The following is a 19,101-nucleotide window of genomic DNA, read 5'->3' as shown; positions in this document are numbered from 1 at the left end:
GGGAGAAAGACAACTCACAGACAATGATAGATGTGGGGGAGAAAGACAACATGCAGACAATGATAGATGTGGGGGAGAAAGACAACATACAGACAATGATAGATGTGGGGGAGAAAGACAACATGCAGACAATGATAGATGTGGGGGAGAAAGACAACATACAGACAATGATAGATGTGGGGGAGAAAGACAACTGACAGACAATGGTAGATGTGGGGGAGAAAGACAACATGCAGACAATGATAGATGTGGGGGAGAAAGACAACTTACAGACAATGATAGATGTGGGGGAGAAAGACAACTCACAGACAATGATAGATGTGGGGGAGAAAGACAACTTACAGACAATGATAGATGTGGGGGAGAAAGACAACATGCAGACAATGATAGATGTGGGGGAGAAAGACAACATGCAGACAATGATAGATGTGGGGGAGAAAGACAACTTACAGACAATGATAGATGTGGGGGAGAAAGACAACATGCAGACAATGATAGATGTGGGGGAGAAAGACAACTTACAGACAATGATAGATGTGGGGGAGAAAGACAACATGCAGACAATGATAGATGTGGGGGAGAAAGACAACATACAGACAATGATAGATGTGGGGGAGAAAGACAACTTACAGACAATGATAGATGTTGGGGAGAAAGACAACTTACAGACAATGATAGATGTGGGGGAGAAAGACAACTTACAGACAATGATAGATGTGGGGGAGAAAGACAACTTACAGACAATGATAGATGTGGGGGAGAAAGACAACTTACAGACAATGATAGATGTGGGGGAGAAAGACAACATGCAGACAATGGTAGATGTGGGGGAGAAAGACAACTTACAGACAATGATAGATGTGGGGGAGAAAGACAACTTACAGACAATGATAGATGTGGGGGAGAAAGACAACATGCAGACAATGGTAGATGTGGGGGAGAAAGACAACATACAGACAATGACAGATGTGGGGGAGAAAGACAACATAGAGCCAATGATAGATGTGGGGGAGAAAGACAACAAATTGGACTGCAGTTTCCACCGGATGAAGAACTTGCCTTCCACGGCTTCAGCGACACAGCGCACCCTTATCTCCCCCACCTCCGCCAGGCTGAACCGTCTACATTTTGTATCCCACAGTTAGCCCGGATCCTCATCCGGACCCGAACCAAAATCTATTCAGCTTGTTTTTGTCACATTCCCAACTCATCCCCCAAATTTTGTCATAATCCGTCTATAACTTTTTGAGATATGCTGTATATCGTTTTTGGTGCTATCTCACAATTGTGAGGAATCACTTTAAAATTCTAGCATCTGGATATTCAGCAAAATCAAATCTAATCAGTTCATCCTTGTCACACACCAAATCTGTCCACCAAGATTCGACGGAATCCGTCCATAACTTTTAGCAATATCGTGCTATGTATCGTTGCTGGTCCTATCTCTCAATGGTGAAGAATAACTTGGAAATTTTAAAAACGCTCGCATCCGGATCCTCATTAAAAATGAATCAAATATTCCTTATCAAACACCCAACCCATCCACCAAGTTTCGTCCAAATCCGTCCATAACGTTTTGAGATATCCTGCTCACAGACAGACAGACAGACAGACAGACAAAAGAAGAGACAGGGGTGAAAACATAACCTCCTTTGGTGGTAGAGGTATTTCTTTTATTTCCAAAACAGGTGTTTTTGCATTTTATTTGGAGAGAAGAGTGTGAGATCAAGAAAGATTGATAACTACGAGGTAGAACAACACTCTTCGACGTCATGACACCGACCGATATGTCTCCGCCCACATTACTACATCATTATAATACTTGTACCAAGTTTGATTTAAATCCATTCAGCTGTTCTCAAGTTATCACATTTATACCTGACATGACCTCTGACTTTTGACTTATTGACCTCAAAATTTAATCAGTCCATGTTTACATAATTATAAATACTTGTACCTAGTTTGAATAAGACCACTTCAGCCGTTCTCGAGTTATAGACCTATTACTGACTTTGACATTTGACCTCTTGTCCCCAAAATCAAATATATTCATCTTTGCATCATAATACATATTTGTACCAATATTGGTCAGAATCCCATCACTGGTTCACAAGTTATGGTCTCTGGATTTTTCCTAACATGACCTCTGACCTTTGGCCTTTTACTTTGTGACCCCACAATCTAATCAGTTAATCTTTGCATCATTATACATATCTGTACCAAGTTTGAATTATATCCCTTTAGCTGTTCTCAAGTTATAGACCTATTACAGATTTGACCTTTGACCTCTTGACCCCAAAATCAAATATGTTCATCTTTGCATCATAATACATACTTGTACTAATATTGGTCAGAATCCCATCACTGGTTCACAAGTTATGGTCTCTGGATTTTTCCTAACATGACCTCTGACCTTTGGCCTTTCACTTCGTGACCCCAAAATATAATCAGTTAATCCTTACATTATTATACATACCTGTACCCAGTTTGAATTAGATAACTTCAGCCATTCTCAAGTTATATACCTATTACAGCCTTTACCTTTGACCTATTGACCCCAAAATCTATATCCGGATGGTTTCCTCAGTTCATATTTACATAATTCTACATAATTGTACCAAATTTGGTCAGAATCCCATCACTGGTTTTACCTAACATGACCTGTGACATTTGGCCTTTGACCTCGTGACCCCAAAATCTAATCAGTTCATCTTTACCTCATTATACATACCTGCACCAGGTTTGACTAAGATACCTTCAGCTGTTCTCAAGTTATCGCGGGAACGAAAACCTATCACGGATGGACGGACGGACGGACGGACGGACGGACGGACGGACAACGTGAAAACATAATGCCTACTGCGGCTTTGGCGGCGGAGGTATAAATTTTTTGTTTTGAATTGTTTAAATATCTGAAGCTAATTGAATCCTCATTCTTTTTTGTTTTTAAATATTTTCATTCGATGATAATATTCATTGCAAAAGATAGTTCAGTGTTCCGCTTTAGGCATCTATTCCCTTTAACTGTTAAACCTTTTCTTGGTAGTCTTGTTTAATGACTGAAACTTCACTCCCTTATTACAGCCACGCGAAGCGGCAGGGCGATCGGTCTTCTGGAGAGAAACAAGAAGATGCGAAAGAAAGTCCACTGTTGCAGAAAATTACACACAACAAAGATGTGAAATGCTCATTTGAAACATCAACAAATGCAGTCAAAATCGTGGAAGAATGATCATTTAATTTCTGGAACAGCACGACAAAGGAACCGGTAACAGCAATGCGTTTGAGGTTGCAAATTGTGATTCAAAAAAAAAGTTTTAAAATAAAACTTTGTGTTCATTAGAAGATTCTTTTTTTAAAGGGGGAAAAAATCACTTTGCATAATTATTAGCGATGATAATAATTCTTAGTTCATTCGACAACATGAAAAGTGAGTGATGTGTTGAATGAATGTAAGATTTTAGGGATGTCATACTGGCTGTGGTGCTACGCCACCTGAAGGATGTGCCACCGAGTATCAATGAAGAAAGTGAAAAACAATTAATAACTGAATGGAAAATAAAAAACAGTATTAAACGAAGAGCAGATTTTTTTTTTACACATTTTAATGCTGAGCAATGGCGAAAATCGGTCTACACGTTTATTGGCAACAAGGGCAACAATGTTCTGGATTTAGAGAATGGGATGTCCAACAATTGTAAACATTTTTTAGCTGCAACCTCAGCCTCAAGATGTGTTTACTGACAGCAAGATGTGCTTTTTGGATTCCTCTTACCCCTTGGATGCAGTGATTGGGCCTCGGAGGCCCACAAGGTTTTTTTTTGTTGCAAAAAGTATGCTGTACAATTTTTTTTGGAATGAGCCTCATTTTCACCGACTTTCATGTTACACAAAATTCGGTGACATAAAAAAACAATTCAGTCAGGCTCGTGGGGAAATCTTTATTCTTCACTTATAACCCGAAAATCCGACACGAATGCAGGCCTTTGAGGCCCCGCATATATGTTGTTGTACTACTATGCTACATCATTATTTTCTTGATATGAGCCTCATTATATGCTCCTATAACTTGGTTACAAATAATTCAGTGACAAAAATATGAAAATTAAAAAACCTTTACACGAATACATTCGTGGGGCCTCCGAGGCCCAATGGCTGCATGGGTGTAGGTTTTTTGACAGTTGTGGACATACATTCTAAATAAAAGGATTAGTGAATCATATTTTTTGAGCAAATACTCCTCCATGAGCCTCAACCTTTTAGAGAAAAAAAGTTGAAAAACCAATATATATATAAAAATAATTTCCCCCCCCAAAAAAAAAATTCATTACTTGTATGGGATTCTTCCAACTAATAGGATCAATGATTCACATTTTCTGAGTAAATACACATCCATGAACATCGACTTGGATTGAAAAAGGATATGAAAGAAAAAAAAATCTATTAAAAATTTTTTTAAAAACATTACACGAATACATCCGTTGGGCCTCCGAGGCCCAATAGCTGCATTTATGTAGGATTTTTGACACCTGCATCTAAGAGTTAATAAGGATTGATTAATAATACGCAATGTTTTATATCAGGGACGTGGGGTCATAATGTGAACATATCCGATTAAATAACTCGACTAATCTTCACCTTTTCTTTCTTTGTAACATTTATATGGTGTAATAGTGGAACCTGTTACACTGCAGGTAAACAGCGATACTTGATGTTCCTTAAACTCGTGTGCTATTATTGGTGACTTCCTTCTCTTCTGAGAATGACTTCATTGTGTGCATTGACTTTTGTCTATGGAGGAAATCGGAGAGAGACAAAATTTATCAATATCAATAAAACGGATTTATTTAACAAAATAACACAGGGATACAAAAGGTTGTGCACTTTAATGTGGATTATGTGTGTATAGCATGTTTAGTTGGAGATGGACTCTTAATAAAAAAAATAATCGGAACTTTCTTTGTAATGATTATTGTCAATTGTGCACAATAGTTTGAAAAGATTTCCTATATTTTCATTAAAAACAAAACACAACACATGTATTTTTGCTCATAAACTGCTTCCCTAATAATAAAAAGCCCCTTGGGGACGGCTGGTTCCCCACTGATTCTGAAAGGACTTTAAATTAAATGACCTTGAATATGAGGCGGACCCCCCCCTCCCCCCCCCACTTTTCAGTTTCCTGTAGGGGGTGGATCTGGATGGGTAGCACAACCCCATGAGACCTTACTGTCCTGATGCATTGTACCAAATTTAGTCTGTATCACTCAGGGAGTTGTGGCGAAGATGTTTTAGTGAAAATGAGGGATTCGGGCAGCAGACTCGTGGTCTCCTTTCCTGGGGAGATGCGACCATGAGGAGCACAACTTAAGGAAGGTTAGTACATGGTCCTGATGCCTCGTGGCAAGTTTGGTCTGGATCTGTCTGGCGGTTTCTGAGAAGAATTTTTTTGAATGAAATACCAATATTTGGTGCATAACCCCCTTTTACTCCTTTTATAAGGGGCACATCCAGATGGGGAGCACAACCCCATGGGACCTTGCTGTCCTGATGCATCTTACCAAATTTGGTCCATATTGGTCAGGTAGTTTGTGAGGAGAAGATGTTTTATTACAATGTTAAAGGACGTACGGCTGGACACCGGGATCCACTCTGAGGATATTTTGGAAAAATAACCTAAAAATATCCCTGTGGGGAACTGACAGTTATTTTCCCGCTGATTCTGAAAATACCTTTAAATAAACGACCTGAATTTGAGGTGAAACCCTCCTTTTCAGCATCATCCATATGGTGAACGCAACCCCATGATACCTTAATGTTCTGATGTATTATACCAAATTTGGTCCATATCAGTCATGTAGTTTGTGAGGCAAATATGTTTTCGTGAATATGAGGGATTAGGAGAGGGAGCCCGTGGCCTCCTTTCCTGGGGAGAAACGGCCATGGCAAACACAACTTAACTTAAAGTTAGGGCATGGTCACGATGCCACATGGCCTGATTGATCTTGATGTGATTGTCAGTTTCTGAGAAGATTTTTGAATGAAATACCAATATTTGGGGCAACCCCCCCCCCCCCCCTTTCAACTGTTTAAATAAGCAGATATAGATGGTGGACATAACCCCATGATACCTTACTGTCCTGATGCATTTTACTAAATTTTGTCTGTATCACGCTGGTAGTTGTGGAGAAGTTTTAATAAAAATGAGGGATTCGGGCAGGGGCCCTGTGGCCCACTTTCTGGGGGAGATACGACCATGCGGAGCATATCTTAAGGTTAGGGCATGGTCTGGATGCCTCGTGGTGAGTTTGGTCTGGATCTGTCAGGAAGTTTCTGAGAGAAGAAGATTTTTGAATGAATAATACCAATATTTGGGGTGGGGGGGGGGGGGTGGAACCTCCTTTTACCCCCATTATAGGGGCACATCCAGATGGGGAGCACAATCCCATGAGAACTTGCTGTTCTGATGCATCGTACCAAATTTGGTCCATATCGGTCGGGTAGTTTGTGAGGAGATGTCTTCGTCAAATGTTAACGGATGTGCAGAGGGCCAGACAGCCAGACACCAGGACCCACTCAATCAGGTTATTTCAGAGAAATTTCAGAGAAAAAATTTCAGAGAAATAACCTAAAAAATGTTCAGCAATACTAGTGAGGGATCTGGTGAAATGGTGATTTGTAAATCGGGAATATCGCTGAAAACAGAGACATTGTCTAAGCTTCTCTACTTACACTGATAAGGACAATTGCAAGAATACCTTGAGTCAAAGATCAAAGTAATGTATGCTCTCGCCGATGTGCACTGGCAGTTCTGCGTGGCTGTATCTCATTGAAACCTAAGATAAAACTGGTGCACATCGAGGGCATGAAACCCGGGCAGAAAACCACGCCCTCCCCAGGTATACGGTATTCTAACGGAGGATCCTGGGGGATCCTGGTAGACTAATTGGCATTCGTGGTTGATTAGCGACTTGCTGGTTTTAGGGGTTATCCGTGCTCCGTGGCCTCAGACCAGGTAGTCCGGGAGGAAACGAGGCTCCCCTTCATACTAGACCCCAAAACGCATGACCTCTACACGTATACATTTATCTCTATAAAATAAAGAGTTGTCATATTTATGGAATGCTGTTACTTCAGGACTTGGCTTTACCGTGTGTGTGTGTGTGTGTGTGTGTGTGTGTGTGTGTGTGTGTGTGTGTGTGTGTGTGTGTGTCATACTTCATGGAACTTGTTCACTTTATTGAATTTGTTAAATTTGTTAAAAATTTGTTTAAAATTTGAATTTGTTAAAAATAAAAACTGCAAGTTTTCATTGTGACATTGACCTTTGTCGTGTGAAAATAATTTTGAACTGCAAATATGGAGCAAACGCCTGAGCATAGTCTAAGCTTTATGGCGGGATGGCGTGGCGCATAAGCTGTATATTATTTTAGTATTATACATGTAGAATGAGTTTCATAAATAAAACCTTGCTTCACAGGTTCTCTCATTGAAGACAACATAAGTTATGTTTGCCAAATTGATATGAATGTATCTTAATCAATAAGTAAGCGATATTGGTCTCGAATGCAGATATGTGTTTAAAGAAAGCCATCTTAACCTTCAATGAACACTTGCAAACACTTCGGCCTACCCAAATCCAAACAATAAATCCTACCCCTTTTGTTGCTGCAGCAGATCATCCACAGTGTCAGGTAGATTTGTGTTCCGTGTCTCAGGTAACATCAGTGCCGCAAGTCCAGCAGACAAACACATAACAGCATATATGATCTGTGGAAGCACGGGGTAAAAGTCTCCGGAATGAATGACCAAGGGTGCGAGCATGGCTCCGACACGCGCCATGGTCGATCCTGCACCAATGCTGGTCTGTCTGCAAGACAGTGGTGAAACAGTGGCTATTTGTAATTACAACTTGAAAATTTGAATAAAAAGGACAAACTCGTTACTTTTTTTTACTTACTTCATACTATTTTTTATACTTATTTTTTACTTACCACTATACTAAAACGTTTGCACAAACAATGAAAAACAGAACTACAGCTGATTAAAGAAGTATACTCTGGGATTATCACACCACTGACAATGTGAATAATTAAAAGAGAAATACAGAGTATATGAACAATTGAACAATACTATAAAGGAGGAGATAAAGACGATAGATGTCACCCGGCCAAAAAAACAAACAAGACGTCATGCAGAGCACGATACTTGCAAAATACCCCCCCCCCCCCCAAAAGGTTGCCATTGACCCATCAAATTGTCCATTTCATCAACATTAAACTTGACGATCTTGATCAAAGCTCGGGTCAATAGGATGAAAAGTGACGATTTTTCAGATGAAAATTGATGATTTTAGAAGTTTGACCTAGAGTTGACCTTTGAACTTTTGACCACAAAAATAGTTGGTTTCCCAATACAGTGAAGCACTATGCAAATGCTGTTAAATTTTCAACTTAATAAGATGCAAAATTGATGATTTTTTAGATGAAAATTGATGATTTTAGAAGTTTGACCTTGAGTTGACCTTTGACCTTTTAACCTCAAAAATAGTTGGTTTACCTATATATTGACAACTATGCTAATGCTGTTCAATTTTCAAGTCAATTGGATGAAAAATGGCGATTTTAGAAATGCGACCTTCAGATGACCTCAAAATCAATAGGCTTCTCAATTGTGACGCCCTCGACAACTTGGCGAAGTTTCATGACGATCGGTTTGGAATTGTGACATGTAGGTGAGTGACAAACAAACAGACAGAATAACAAACTCAGCCGACCAATATACTTGAAAAATCGTCGATTTTGCAAGTTACAAACAGACAAGAAAACAAACAAGAAACCGGAGTGAAAACTGAGTACTCCCTTTCAGCACACGTCATCACCGGGCCCCCTTCGGTGCCCGGCGATGACGTCATACAGCGCCTGGAGATGGAATAGGAAAGGAGCTGTGTACCAAAACAAGCAAAAATAAGTAAAGCTACATTCAAAATACACCGCCCACATGCGAAATAATTAAATATCCTACAGTGCGGCATTGCCGGACCAAGCCCAAGCTTGCTACACCAAGCTACACCAAGCCCTGGTGTTCGGCTAGCGGCTAGGGTGCCGGCTTAGGATCCTAGCATCCTGGGTTCGAATCCCGGTCGATCGCTGAATTAACGCCAGGGGGGTTGACTCAGCCTGTCATCCTTCCGAGGTCGGCTAATTGAGTACCAGCTCACTGGTAATTCCCTGTTTGTCGTTAAAGGCGGCAAAAAGGGTTGGCGTCAGGAAGGGCATCCGGCCGTAAAACATTGCTTCAAAAAGGGGACCGAAAAACAACAACAACCACGGTTCCCGAAAAAGGCCAACCCCCGCTTTGCGGGGAAAAATGGCCTCTAAAGGTGGTTGGTTGGTTAGTGCGGCATTGCCGGGGCGCCTCCGGCGCCCGGCAATACCGCAGTGCAGCTCATTGAGGCTGCATTGGGAGGGAGAGGTGTACACTAATTGATTGATTCATTGTATAATTAAAATCAATAAAAGATTATCACAAAATATTTTCATAATCAATTGGCTAATAGCATAACTAAACCACTCGTGCTTCATCCAAAGATGTATCTTTTAGAAATTTAATTAAATAAGTCATTAATAAAAAATTAAATAATTAATTGATTAATCAATAAATAATTAATCGATTAAATGGTTAATCAATAAATCAAAAATATCCTTGATAGCCACATCACTTGGTCACTGTCATGTCCAAATATTAGCTTCCCAGCTCAAAAGGTGCCTGAGATACTGGCCAAATAAGAAAGAAAATAAAGAAATAATTAATAATGAAAATAAAAAAATAATAATCATTAAAAAATTAAATTATTAATCAATTCGGTCACAGAACACATAAACCACCACCATTTCATCAGAATCTGTAACTGCAAAAAAAAAAAATTTTTACTAATTAATCGAATAATTAAATAATTAATCGACACATTGATTAATTGATTAATCAATAAATCAAAAATATCCTTGATAGCCACATCACTTGGTCACTCATGTCCAAATATTAGCTTCTGAGCTCAAAAGGTGCCTGAGATATTGGCCAAATGAGAAAGAAGACAAATAAATGATTAATAATGAAAATAAATAAATAATAATCATAAAAAAATTAAATTATTAATCAATTTGGTCAGAGAACACATAAACCACCATCATTTCATCAGAATCTGTAACTTTAAAAAAAAAAAAATTATTTTGTCATTAATCAAATAATTAAATAATTAATCGATTAATTGATTAATTGATTAATTAATAAATCAAAAATAGCCTTTGCAGCCAAATCACCTGGTCATTGGCATGTCCAAATATCAGCTTCCTAACTCAAAAGGTGCCTGAGTTAATGGTCAGAAGAGAAAGTAAATTTAATTAATTAAATAAGTACTTAATCAATCGCTAATAATTAAATAACTCCTCAATTATTTGATTCATCAAAAAACAAAAAATACCGTTTTTGACCAAGGACTTGCTCACTATTGTGCCGAAATTTCAGCTTCCTCGCTCAAAGGATGGCTGAGATATCGCCCGGACAAACAAGCAAGAAAGCAAGAAAACAAACAACCAGAGTGAAAACTGAGTACTCCCTTTCAGCGTGCGTCACTGCCGAGCCCCCTTCGGTGCCCAGCAATGACGATTTGCAATGCCTGGAGATGGCATAGGAAAGGAGCGGTGTACAATACTAAAATGCCACTTAGTAGAATGCAAATCTCGGCCAGGCTGAACAGTTTATGTTTTGAAACCCTCTGATGGGTCGGATCTGCATCTGGACCTGAACCAAAATCTAATCGGCTTGTTATGTGACTTGCACAACTCATCCAGCATTATGTGACTTGCACAACTCATCCAGCATTATGTGACTTGCACAACTCATCCAGCATTATGTGACTTGCACAACTCATCCAGCATTATGTGACTTGCACAACTCATCCAGCATTATGTGACTTGCACAACTCATCCAGCATTATGTGACTTGCACAACTCATCCGGCATTATGTGACTTGCACAACTCATCCAGCATTATGTGACTTGCACAACTCATCCAGCATTATGTGACTTGCACAACTCATCCAGCATTATGTGACTTGCACAACTCATCCAGCATTATGTGACTTGCACAACTCATCCAGCATTATGTGACTTGCACATCTCATCCAGCATTATGTGACTTGCACAACTCATCCAGCATTATGTGACTTGCACAACTCATCCAGCATTATGTGACTTGCACAACTCATCCAGCATTATGTGACTTGCACAACTCATCCAGCATTATGTGACTTGCACAACTCATCCAGCATTATGTGACTTGCACAACTCATCCAGCATTATGTGACTTGCACAACTCATCCAGCATTATGTGACTTGCACAACTCATCCAGCATTATGTGACTTGCACAACTCATCCAGCATTATGCAACTTGCACAACTCATCCAGCATTATGTGACTTGCACAACTCATCCAGCATTATGTGACTTGCACAACTCATCCAGCATTATGTGACTTGCACAACTCATCCAGCATTATGTGACTTGCACAAATCATCCAGCATTATGTGACTTGCACAACTCATCCAGCATTATGTGACTTGCACAACTCATCCAGCATTATGTGACTTGCACAACTCATCCAGCATTATGCAACTTGCACAACTCATCCAGTATTATGTGACTTGCACAAATCATCCAGCATTATGTGACTTGCACAACTCATCCAGCATTATGTGACTTGCACAACTCATCCAGCATTATGTGACTTGCACAACTCATCCAGCATTATGTGACTTGCACAACTCATCCAGCATTATGTAACTTGCACAACTCATCCAGCATTATGTGACTTGCACAACTCATCCAGCATTATGTGACTTGCACAACTCATCCAGCATTATGTGACTTGCACAACTCATCCAGCATTATGTGACTTGCACAACTCATCCAGCATTATGTGACTTGCACAACTCATCCAGCATTATGTGACTTGCACAACTCATCCAGCATTATGTGACTTGCACAACTCATCCAGCATTATGTGACTTGCACAACTCATCCAGCATTATGTGACTTGCACAACTCATCCAGCATTATGTGACTTGCACAACTCATCCAGCATTATGTGACTTGCACATCTCATCCAGCATTATGTGACTTGCACAACTCATCCAGCATTATGTGACTTGCACAACTCATCCAGCATTATGTGACTTGCACAACTCATCCAGCATTATGTGACTTGCACAACTCATCCAGCATTATGTGACTTGCACAACTCATCCAGCATTATGTGACTTGCACAACTCATCCAGCATTATGTGACTTGCACAACTCATCCAGCATTATGTGACTTGCACAACCCATCCAGCATTATGTAACTTGCACAACTCATCCAGCATTATGTGACTTGCACAACTCATCCAGCATTATGTGACTTGCACAACTCATCCAGCATTATGTGACTTGCACAACTCATCCAGCATTATGTAACTTGCACAACTCATCCAGCATTATGTGACTTGCACAACTCATCCAGCATTATGTGACTTGCACAACTCATCCAGCATTATGTAACTTGCACAACTCATCCAGCATTATGTGACTTGCACAACTCATCCAGCATTATGTGACTTGCACAACTCATCCAGCATTATGCAACTTGCACAACTCATCCAGCATTATGTGACTTGCACAACTCATCCAGCATTATGTGACTTGCACAACTCATCCAGCATTATGTGACTTGCACAACTCATCCAGCTTTATGTGACTTGCACAACTCATCCAGCATTATGTGACTTGCACAACTCATCCAGCATTATGTGACTTGCACAACTCATCCAGCATTATGTGACTTGCACAACTCATCCAGCATTATGTGACTTGCACAACTCATCCAGCATTATGTGACTTGCACAACTCATCCAGCATTATGTGACTTGCACAACTCATCCAGCATTATGTGACTTGCACAACTCATCCAGCATTATGTGACTTGCACAACTCATCCAGCATTATGTGACTTGCACAACTCATCCAGCATTATGTGACTTGCACAACTCATCCAGCATTATGTGACTTGCACAACTCATCCAGCATTATGTGACTTGCACAACTCATCCAGCATTATGTGACTCGCACAACTCATCCAGCATTATGTGACTTGCACAACTCATCCAGCATTATGTGACTTGCACAACTCATCCAGCATTATGTGACTTGCACAACTCATCCAGCATTATGTGACTTGCACAACTCATCCAGCATTATGTGACTTGCACAAATCATCCAGCATTATGTGACTTGCACAACTCATCCAGCATTATGTGACTTGCACAACTCATCCAGCATTATGTGACTTGCACAACTCATCCAGCATTATGTGACTTGCACAACTCATCCAGCATTATGTGACTTGCACAACTCATCCAGCATTATGTGACTTGCACAACTCATCCAGCATTATGTGACTTGCACAACTCATCCAGCATTATGTGACTTGCACAACTCATCCAGCATTATGTGACTTGCACAACTCATCCAGCATTATGTGACTTGCACAACTCATCCAGCATTATGTGACTTGCACAACTCATCCAGCATTATGTGACTTGCACAACTCATCCAGCATTATGTGACTTGCACAACTCATCCAGCATTATGTGACTTGCACAACTCATCCAGCATTATGTGACTTGCACAACTCATCCAGCATTATGTGACTTGCACATCTCATCCAGCATTATGTGACTTGCACAACTCATCCAGCATTATGTGACTTGCACAACTCATCCAGCATTATGTGACTTGCACAACTCATCCAGCATTATGTGACTTGCACAACTCATCCAGCATTATGTGACTTGCACAACTCATCCAGCATTATGTGACTTGCACAACTCATCCAGCATTATGTGACTTGCACAACTCATCCAGCATTATGTGACTTGCACAACTCATCCAGCATTATGTGACTTGCACAACTCATCCAGCATTATGTGACTTGCACAACTCATCCAGCATTATGTGACTTGCACAACTCATCCAGCATTATGTGACTTGCACAAATCATCCAGCATTATGTGACTTGCACAACTCATCCAGCATTATGTGACTTGCACAACTCATCCAGCATTATGTGACTTGCACAACTCATCCAGCATTATGTGACTTGCACAACTCATCCAGCATTATGTAACTTGCACAACTCATCCAGCATTATGTGACTTGCACAACTCATCCAGCATTATGTGACTTGCACAACTCATCCAGCATTATGTGACTTGCACAACTCATCCAGCATTATGTGACTTGCACAACTCATCCAGCATTATGTGACTTGCACAACTCATCCAGCATTATGTGACTTGCACAACTCATCCAGCATTATGTGACTTGCACAACTCATCCAGCATTATGTGACTTGCACAACTCATCCAGCATTATGTGACTTGCACAACTCATCCAGCATTATGTGACTTGCACAACTCATCCAGCATTATGTGACTTGCACAACTCATCCAGCATTATGTGACTTGCACAACTCATCCAGCATTATGTGACTTGCACAACTCATCCAGCAAGTTTTGTCATAATCCATTGGCAACTTTTTGAAATATCATGCTACGTATCGTTTTTGCTCCAATCTCTCTCTGGTGAAGAATCACTTAAAAAATTAATAATAATACTCGTATCCGAATAATCGGTTTTAGCCGTATAACTCAATGGTCAAGCAACACTTACAAAATTCTCTGATGCGGATCCGAATCTTTACCAAAATTGAATCAATTCTTCCTCGTCACATACCCGACCTTTCCACCAAAATTTCGTTCAAATCACAACTTTTTCAGATATCATGTTCACAGATAAACAAACAGACAGCGGTGAAAACATAACCTACGGTGGTGGAGGTAAAAATATTCTGTTAAATACATGGAGCTGTTATATACATGGAGCTGTTATATACATGGAGCTGTTATATACATGGAGCTGTTATATACATGGAGCTGTTATATACATGGAGCTGTTATATACATGGAGCTGTTATATACATGGAGCTGTTATATACATGGAGCTGTTATATACATGGAGCTGTTATATATATGGAGCTGTTATATATATATATACATGGAGCTGGTATATACATATATGGAGCTGTTATATATATATTGTTGTGGATATGAGGATTGTGTTTTTTTATTGTTTTTTTATTGCTTTATTGTGGACCCTCCTGCCTCCAGTTGTGTATAAAGGTCAAAGGTCGTTCCGTAGTTATTTCATAAACAATCACGTTAGCCAATCATAGATTTCCTCCTTATTGGTAGTTATTTCCTTATTCTGTGTATTAGGCTAAGGATTTGTCTTCCATTAATTGACACTCCATTGCACCGAATTCAAATAAATAGATTGCCTTTCATTCCCATTCCCAAAGCCTTTCCTGCCAACCGCATTTGCTGCAGCTGTGGGTTGTTGTTTTCACCGTGACTCCATTAGCCACGAGGTAGGCTGGGAGAGGAAGGGGGAGGAGCTGCCGAATCCTGGGCATGCCCGCCCATCGTCATCAAGGGTGGAGCCAGAGGGCCCGTGCCGACCAATCAGGGCCGAGGCGAGCTCACCGATGGGCGTGTCCTGGAGGCCGGCGGCTTGATTTGCCCGCGGCGTTATAAAAAGGGCGCGCGGAAGCCTCTGAGACAAGTGCCAGGAGTGATGAGAAGGAGGCCAAGTGAGAAGTGCAAAGAAAGGGTTGCGAGAAGTGCGAAACCAGAAGTGCGCCAGAGACGGCAGAGGAGGCCAAGTCCAGAAGTGCAAAGAAAGAGTTCTGCAGAGAGCCGCTTCAACCAGCCGCGTGAAGCCCTGACGGGGCAGCGAGTGACCCTGCCGGTGTGCGGTGAAAGCCGAATACAAGGAGCTGCCGGCTCCTCGCTTCCCGCCCGGAGTGGACCTGCTCGCTGTGCCCTGTGATTCCACCTGCTCATCCCTCCAAACGATTCCTGTCCTTCCATCCTTTTGCGTACGTGAGTTTGTTTTGTTTGTTCTGTCCAGGGTATAAGTTAAGCCTGTGTAGATAAGCTAGCATTTCACTGTGTCTCCTTGATTTCTTCTGTAAATTATTTTATTATCCTTCCTTCTCCTTGGTTACTTTTGGTTGTAAATAGCAAATAAATTATATTGGTATTCCCTACTTCTGTCTTCCTCTTCTTCACATCCGTGTCGCCTTTGTCCTTTCCCCATTGAATATCTGTGGCACGATTTGACCCACGTTTAAGGAATCGGGTCTGTCATTGTAAAAAACGGTTCGGGCCGCGGCGCCATCCGCTCGGCAAATTAACATCTTATCCGCGGTCCGTAACAATATATATATGGAGCTGTTATATACATGGAGCTGTTATATACATGGAGCTGTTATATACATGGAGCTGTTATATACATGGAGCTGTTATATACATGGAGCTGTTGTATACATGGAGCTGTTGTATACATGGAGCTGTTGTATACATGGAGCTGTTATATACATGGAGCTGTTATATACATGGAACTGTTACATACATGGAGCTGTTACATACATGCTGCGTTACAACTCCAGAGTTCATAGAACATGATACCCCACACTGTTTAGGTATATACTTCAATTAAAATATAATAATGATTTAAAACATTATTTTTAAGAATTCCGGAAGTTCAGTGCTATTGAAACAGTCGTATACTCCACCCTAGAAAACCTGTCCAAGTACTGCTAACTGGAGGTTATTGGAAGTAATAAGAAGGCGATTTGTGTTCTACAGTATTCAGTTTAATTTTACATCTTTTTTTGTAAAATTCTTTTGTAATATTCACATTGCCATATCGTTCGGGATTTACGGCGTTTGACGCAGTGTCTACGGCATCATTCTATTTGACACGTTACATTAGTTCTTCATGCCTGTTGTTTGTGTCATTTATAACGTCCTCAAAAACAGTAAGTTTCCTGTTTGGAATGGTTTTCAATTTAGTTTGACTGCCAGGCAGGTACACAGAGTAAAAATATTACCTCTCTCCTTTCTGCGCATGTGCGACCAGAACAAATTTAGAGACAAATTACTGTAAAACAGCTCGTTTTGTTTCCGATTCATATTCACAATATAACATTCAATTTATAATAAGATGTTCCCCCATCGTAAACTTCTGTTTGTAGACAGACAGCTGGACGGACGGACAGACCTGACCCAGTTGCTTAACCCTGCTTTTCACTTTATGTGCGTGGGGTAACCAGATCCTTCCTATTATGTGGTCGTAACACCTCTTCCATTGTCACTTTCGTTCCTCGCAAGACCCACCTTGCTGCACGCACTCATTTAGCAACTCTAACCTTGTTACCATCCCCAAATCTAGTCTCTCTGTTCACCTTCACTCCATTTTTCTTGTTTGTGAAATTTTAATTCCTTTTTTTTTCATCAGAACACCATCCTCACAGTTTATAGTCAGGCTGGTAATAGAACCCAGACAAATCAAGAGTGCTTTAGTCATACATTAGATTAAGATTTCATAATCAACTGACCAGGAAGTGATTACATATTTGTTTCCGACAAGTGGGAAAGGATCGAGTAGATTGTTGCTTTGAAAAAAAATGGCTATTTTATTCTCTTTGCAGGAGCAAAGTTCATGGAAGGCCAAGGTAAATCTATCAGTGGGACAAACATCAAGGGAATTAATGAACAGGATAAGATGAAAGGGAGGAGAGGAGGAAAGGCTGAAACTAGGAAGTAGGCTGGTTGCTTTAGGAAATTTGATGAGGGTAATAATGATCATGCGACAGAATTTGGGATGACAAAAGATGGCGGTGTAGCGGCTACCGCTGGGTTTTCACAATCGCCTTGCACCTATCAAGGACGTGGAGCGATCACCATGCCGGGCTCGTCCAGGACGCCCGGGCAGGCTCGCCCTCAACTTGCCAGGCCGCAGCCAGGACGCTGGGCCACGCCCCCTCTCGCCTTTCCTGGGCAAACGCTCCGGGATAATATGTATATATATTGCTGCCCGATAAACGGGCTTTTCAGAGTGCCTGAGTGTTTGGTTTGATTAAAGATTAAAGATTGAGATCTCGCGAGATCTTGGAGACGGCGGCAGGAATTTTCGAAGCTCCACACGGTCTCCACGTTTTTCGAAGTTAAGTCTGTTCACAATTGTATTTTGTCGAAACTGTATTTATCTTTCGGTGTGTGAAGTTATTGTGTGCAACTTTGGTTGTTTCTCGGTGTTTATCTTTCATAAATTGATCGTCTGTTTGCCGTGTCGCGAGCAAGGCCTTGTACAGTGTGCACTGTACAACCTTGAGGCTTTGTTTTTCTCTCAGTGGTCCGTCGTTTGTGATCCAATAACTTTCGTTCTCTGTATTCCCAGGCTTTTCACCCATAGCCTACTTCCTTGTGTAAATCTCAACTCAAAAAAAACAAAAAAAAAAACATTTCCTTCTCTGTTCTCATTCGTTTATTCATTCTTATTCGTTCGTTCGTTCTTCGACCACGTGTTTCTCCCCCATTTCCCCAGATAGTTTTCACTCATTAACCTTCAATGTTTACACTTTCCCCTCAAGTTATGTATTCCGTCATATTTTATAACACCTTTTTCTTCTTCTTCTTTAAAAGGCTGCTTTCGACTTGCTCACCAAATCAATTCATCCCAAAAAAAATATCCATCTCCTATAGTGCCTTTGCTCTACATTCCCTAAACTCTCCTGCACTCCATCCTCCATCCAGCGTCCTTAAACGTATTTTTAACTCGAAGGTCACAAGAAACTCATTTTGCAATAAATGTTCGTTTCCCATAAATCGTACACTTTCAAAAATCCAATCTCACCCCTCCCCTCCAAATCTTCCCCATAACCCCTCCCCTCCAAATCTTCCCCATCACCCCTCCCCTCCAAATCTTACCCATCACCCATCCCTTTCAAATCTCCCCCCTTGCCCCCTCCCTCCTAAACTACCCCCTCACCCCTCCCCGCCAAGAAGCCCCCTCGCCCCTCCCCTCCTAGACTCCTGCCTCACCCCTCCCCTCCAAATCTCCCCCATATCCCATCCCTTTCAAATCCCTCCCCTTGTCCCTT

General features: G+C 40.9%; 2 protein-coding genes across 4 annotated transcripts in view; one reads left to right on the top strand and one right to left on the bottom strand.

Moving 5' to 3' along the window:
- Positions 1-3,580, top strand: part of LOC137426467 (solute carrier family 22 member 6-B-like) — a 58,408-nt gene extending 54,828 nt beyond the window's left edge. The window contains exon 10 of the mRNA XM_068115020.2: positions 3,085-3,580. Coding sequence (XP_067971121.1) covers positions 3,085-3,232 — 148 coding nt within the window. The 3' untranslated portion in view covers positions 3,233-3,580. The remainder of the gene's footprint in view (positions 1-3,084) is intronic.
- LOC137426470 (solute carrier family 22 member 6) overlaps positions 3,219-19,101 on the bottom strand; it is a 102,473-nt gene continuing 86,590 nt past the window's right edge. For all 3 annotated transcript variants that reach the window (XM_068115030.2, XM_068115028.2, XM_068115029.2), the window contains 2 exons: positions 7,658-7,870; positions 3,219-4,791 (listed from right to left, as the gene is read on the bottom strand). In XM_068115030.2, the coding sequence (XP_067971131.2) occupies positions 4,719-4,791; positions 7,658-7,870 (286 nt within the window). In that variant the 3' untranslated portion in view covers positions 3,219-4,718. The remainder of the gene's footprint in view (positions 4,792-7,657; positions 7,871-19,101) is intronic.

The sequence above is a fragment of the Myxine glutinosa genome, chromosome 5, assembly GCF_964187855.1.
Source record: "Myxine glutinosa chromosome 5, kmMyxGlut1.1, whole genome shotgun sequence".
NCBI lineage: Eukaryota > Metazoa > Chordata > Myxini > Myxiniformes > Myxinidae > Myxine > Myxine glutinosa.
This window is presented reverse-complemented; position numbering and strand designations above follow the sequence as displayed.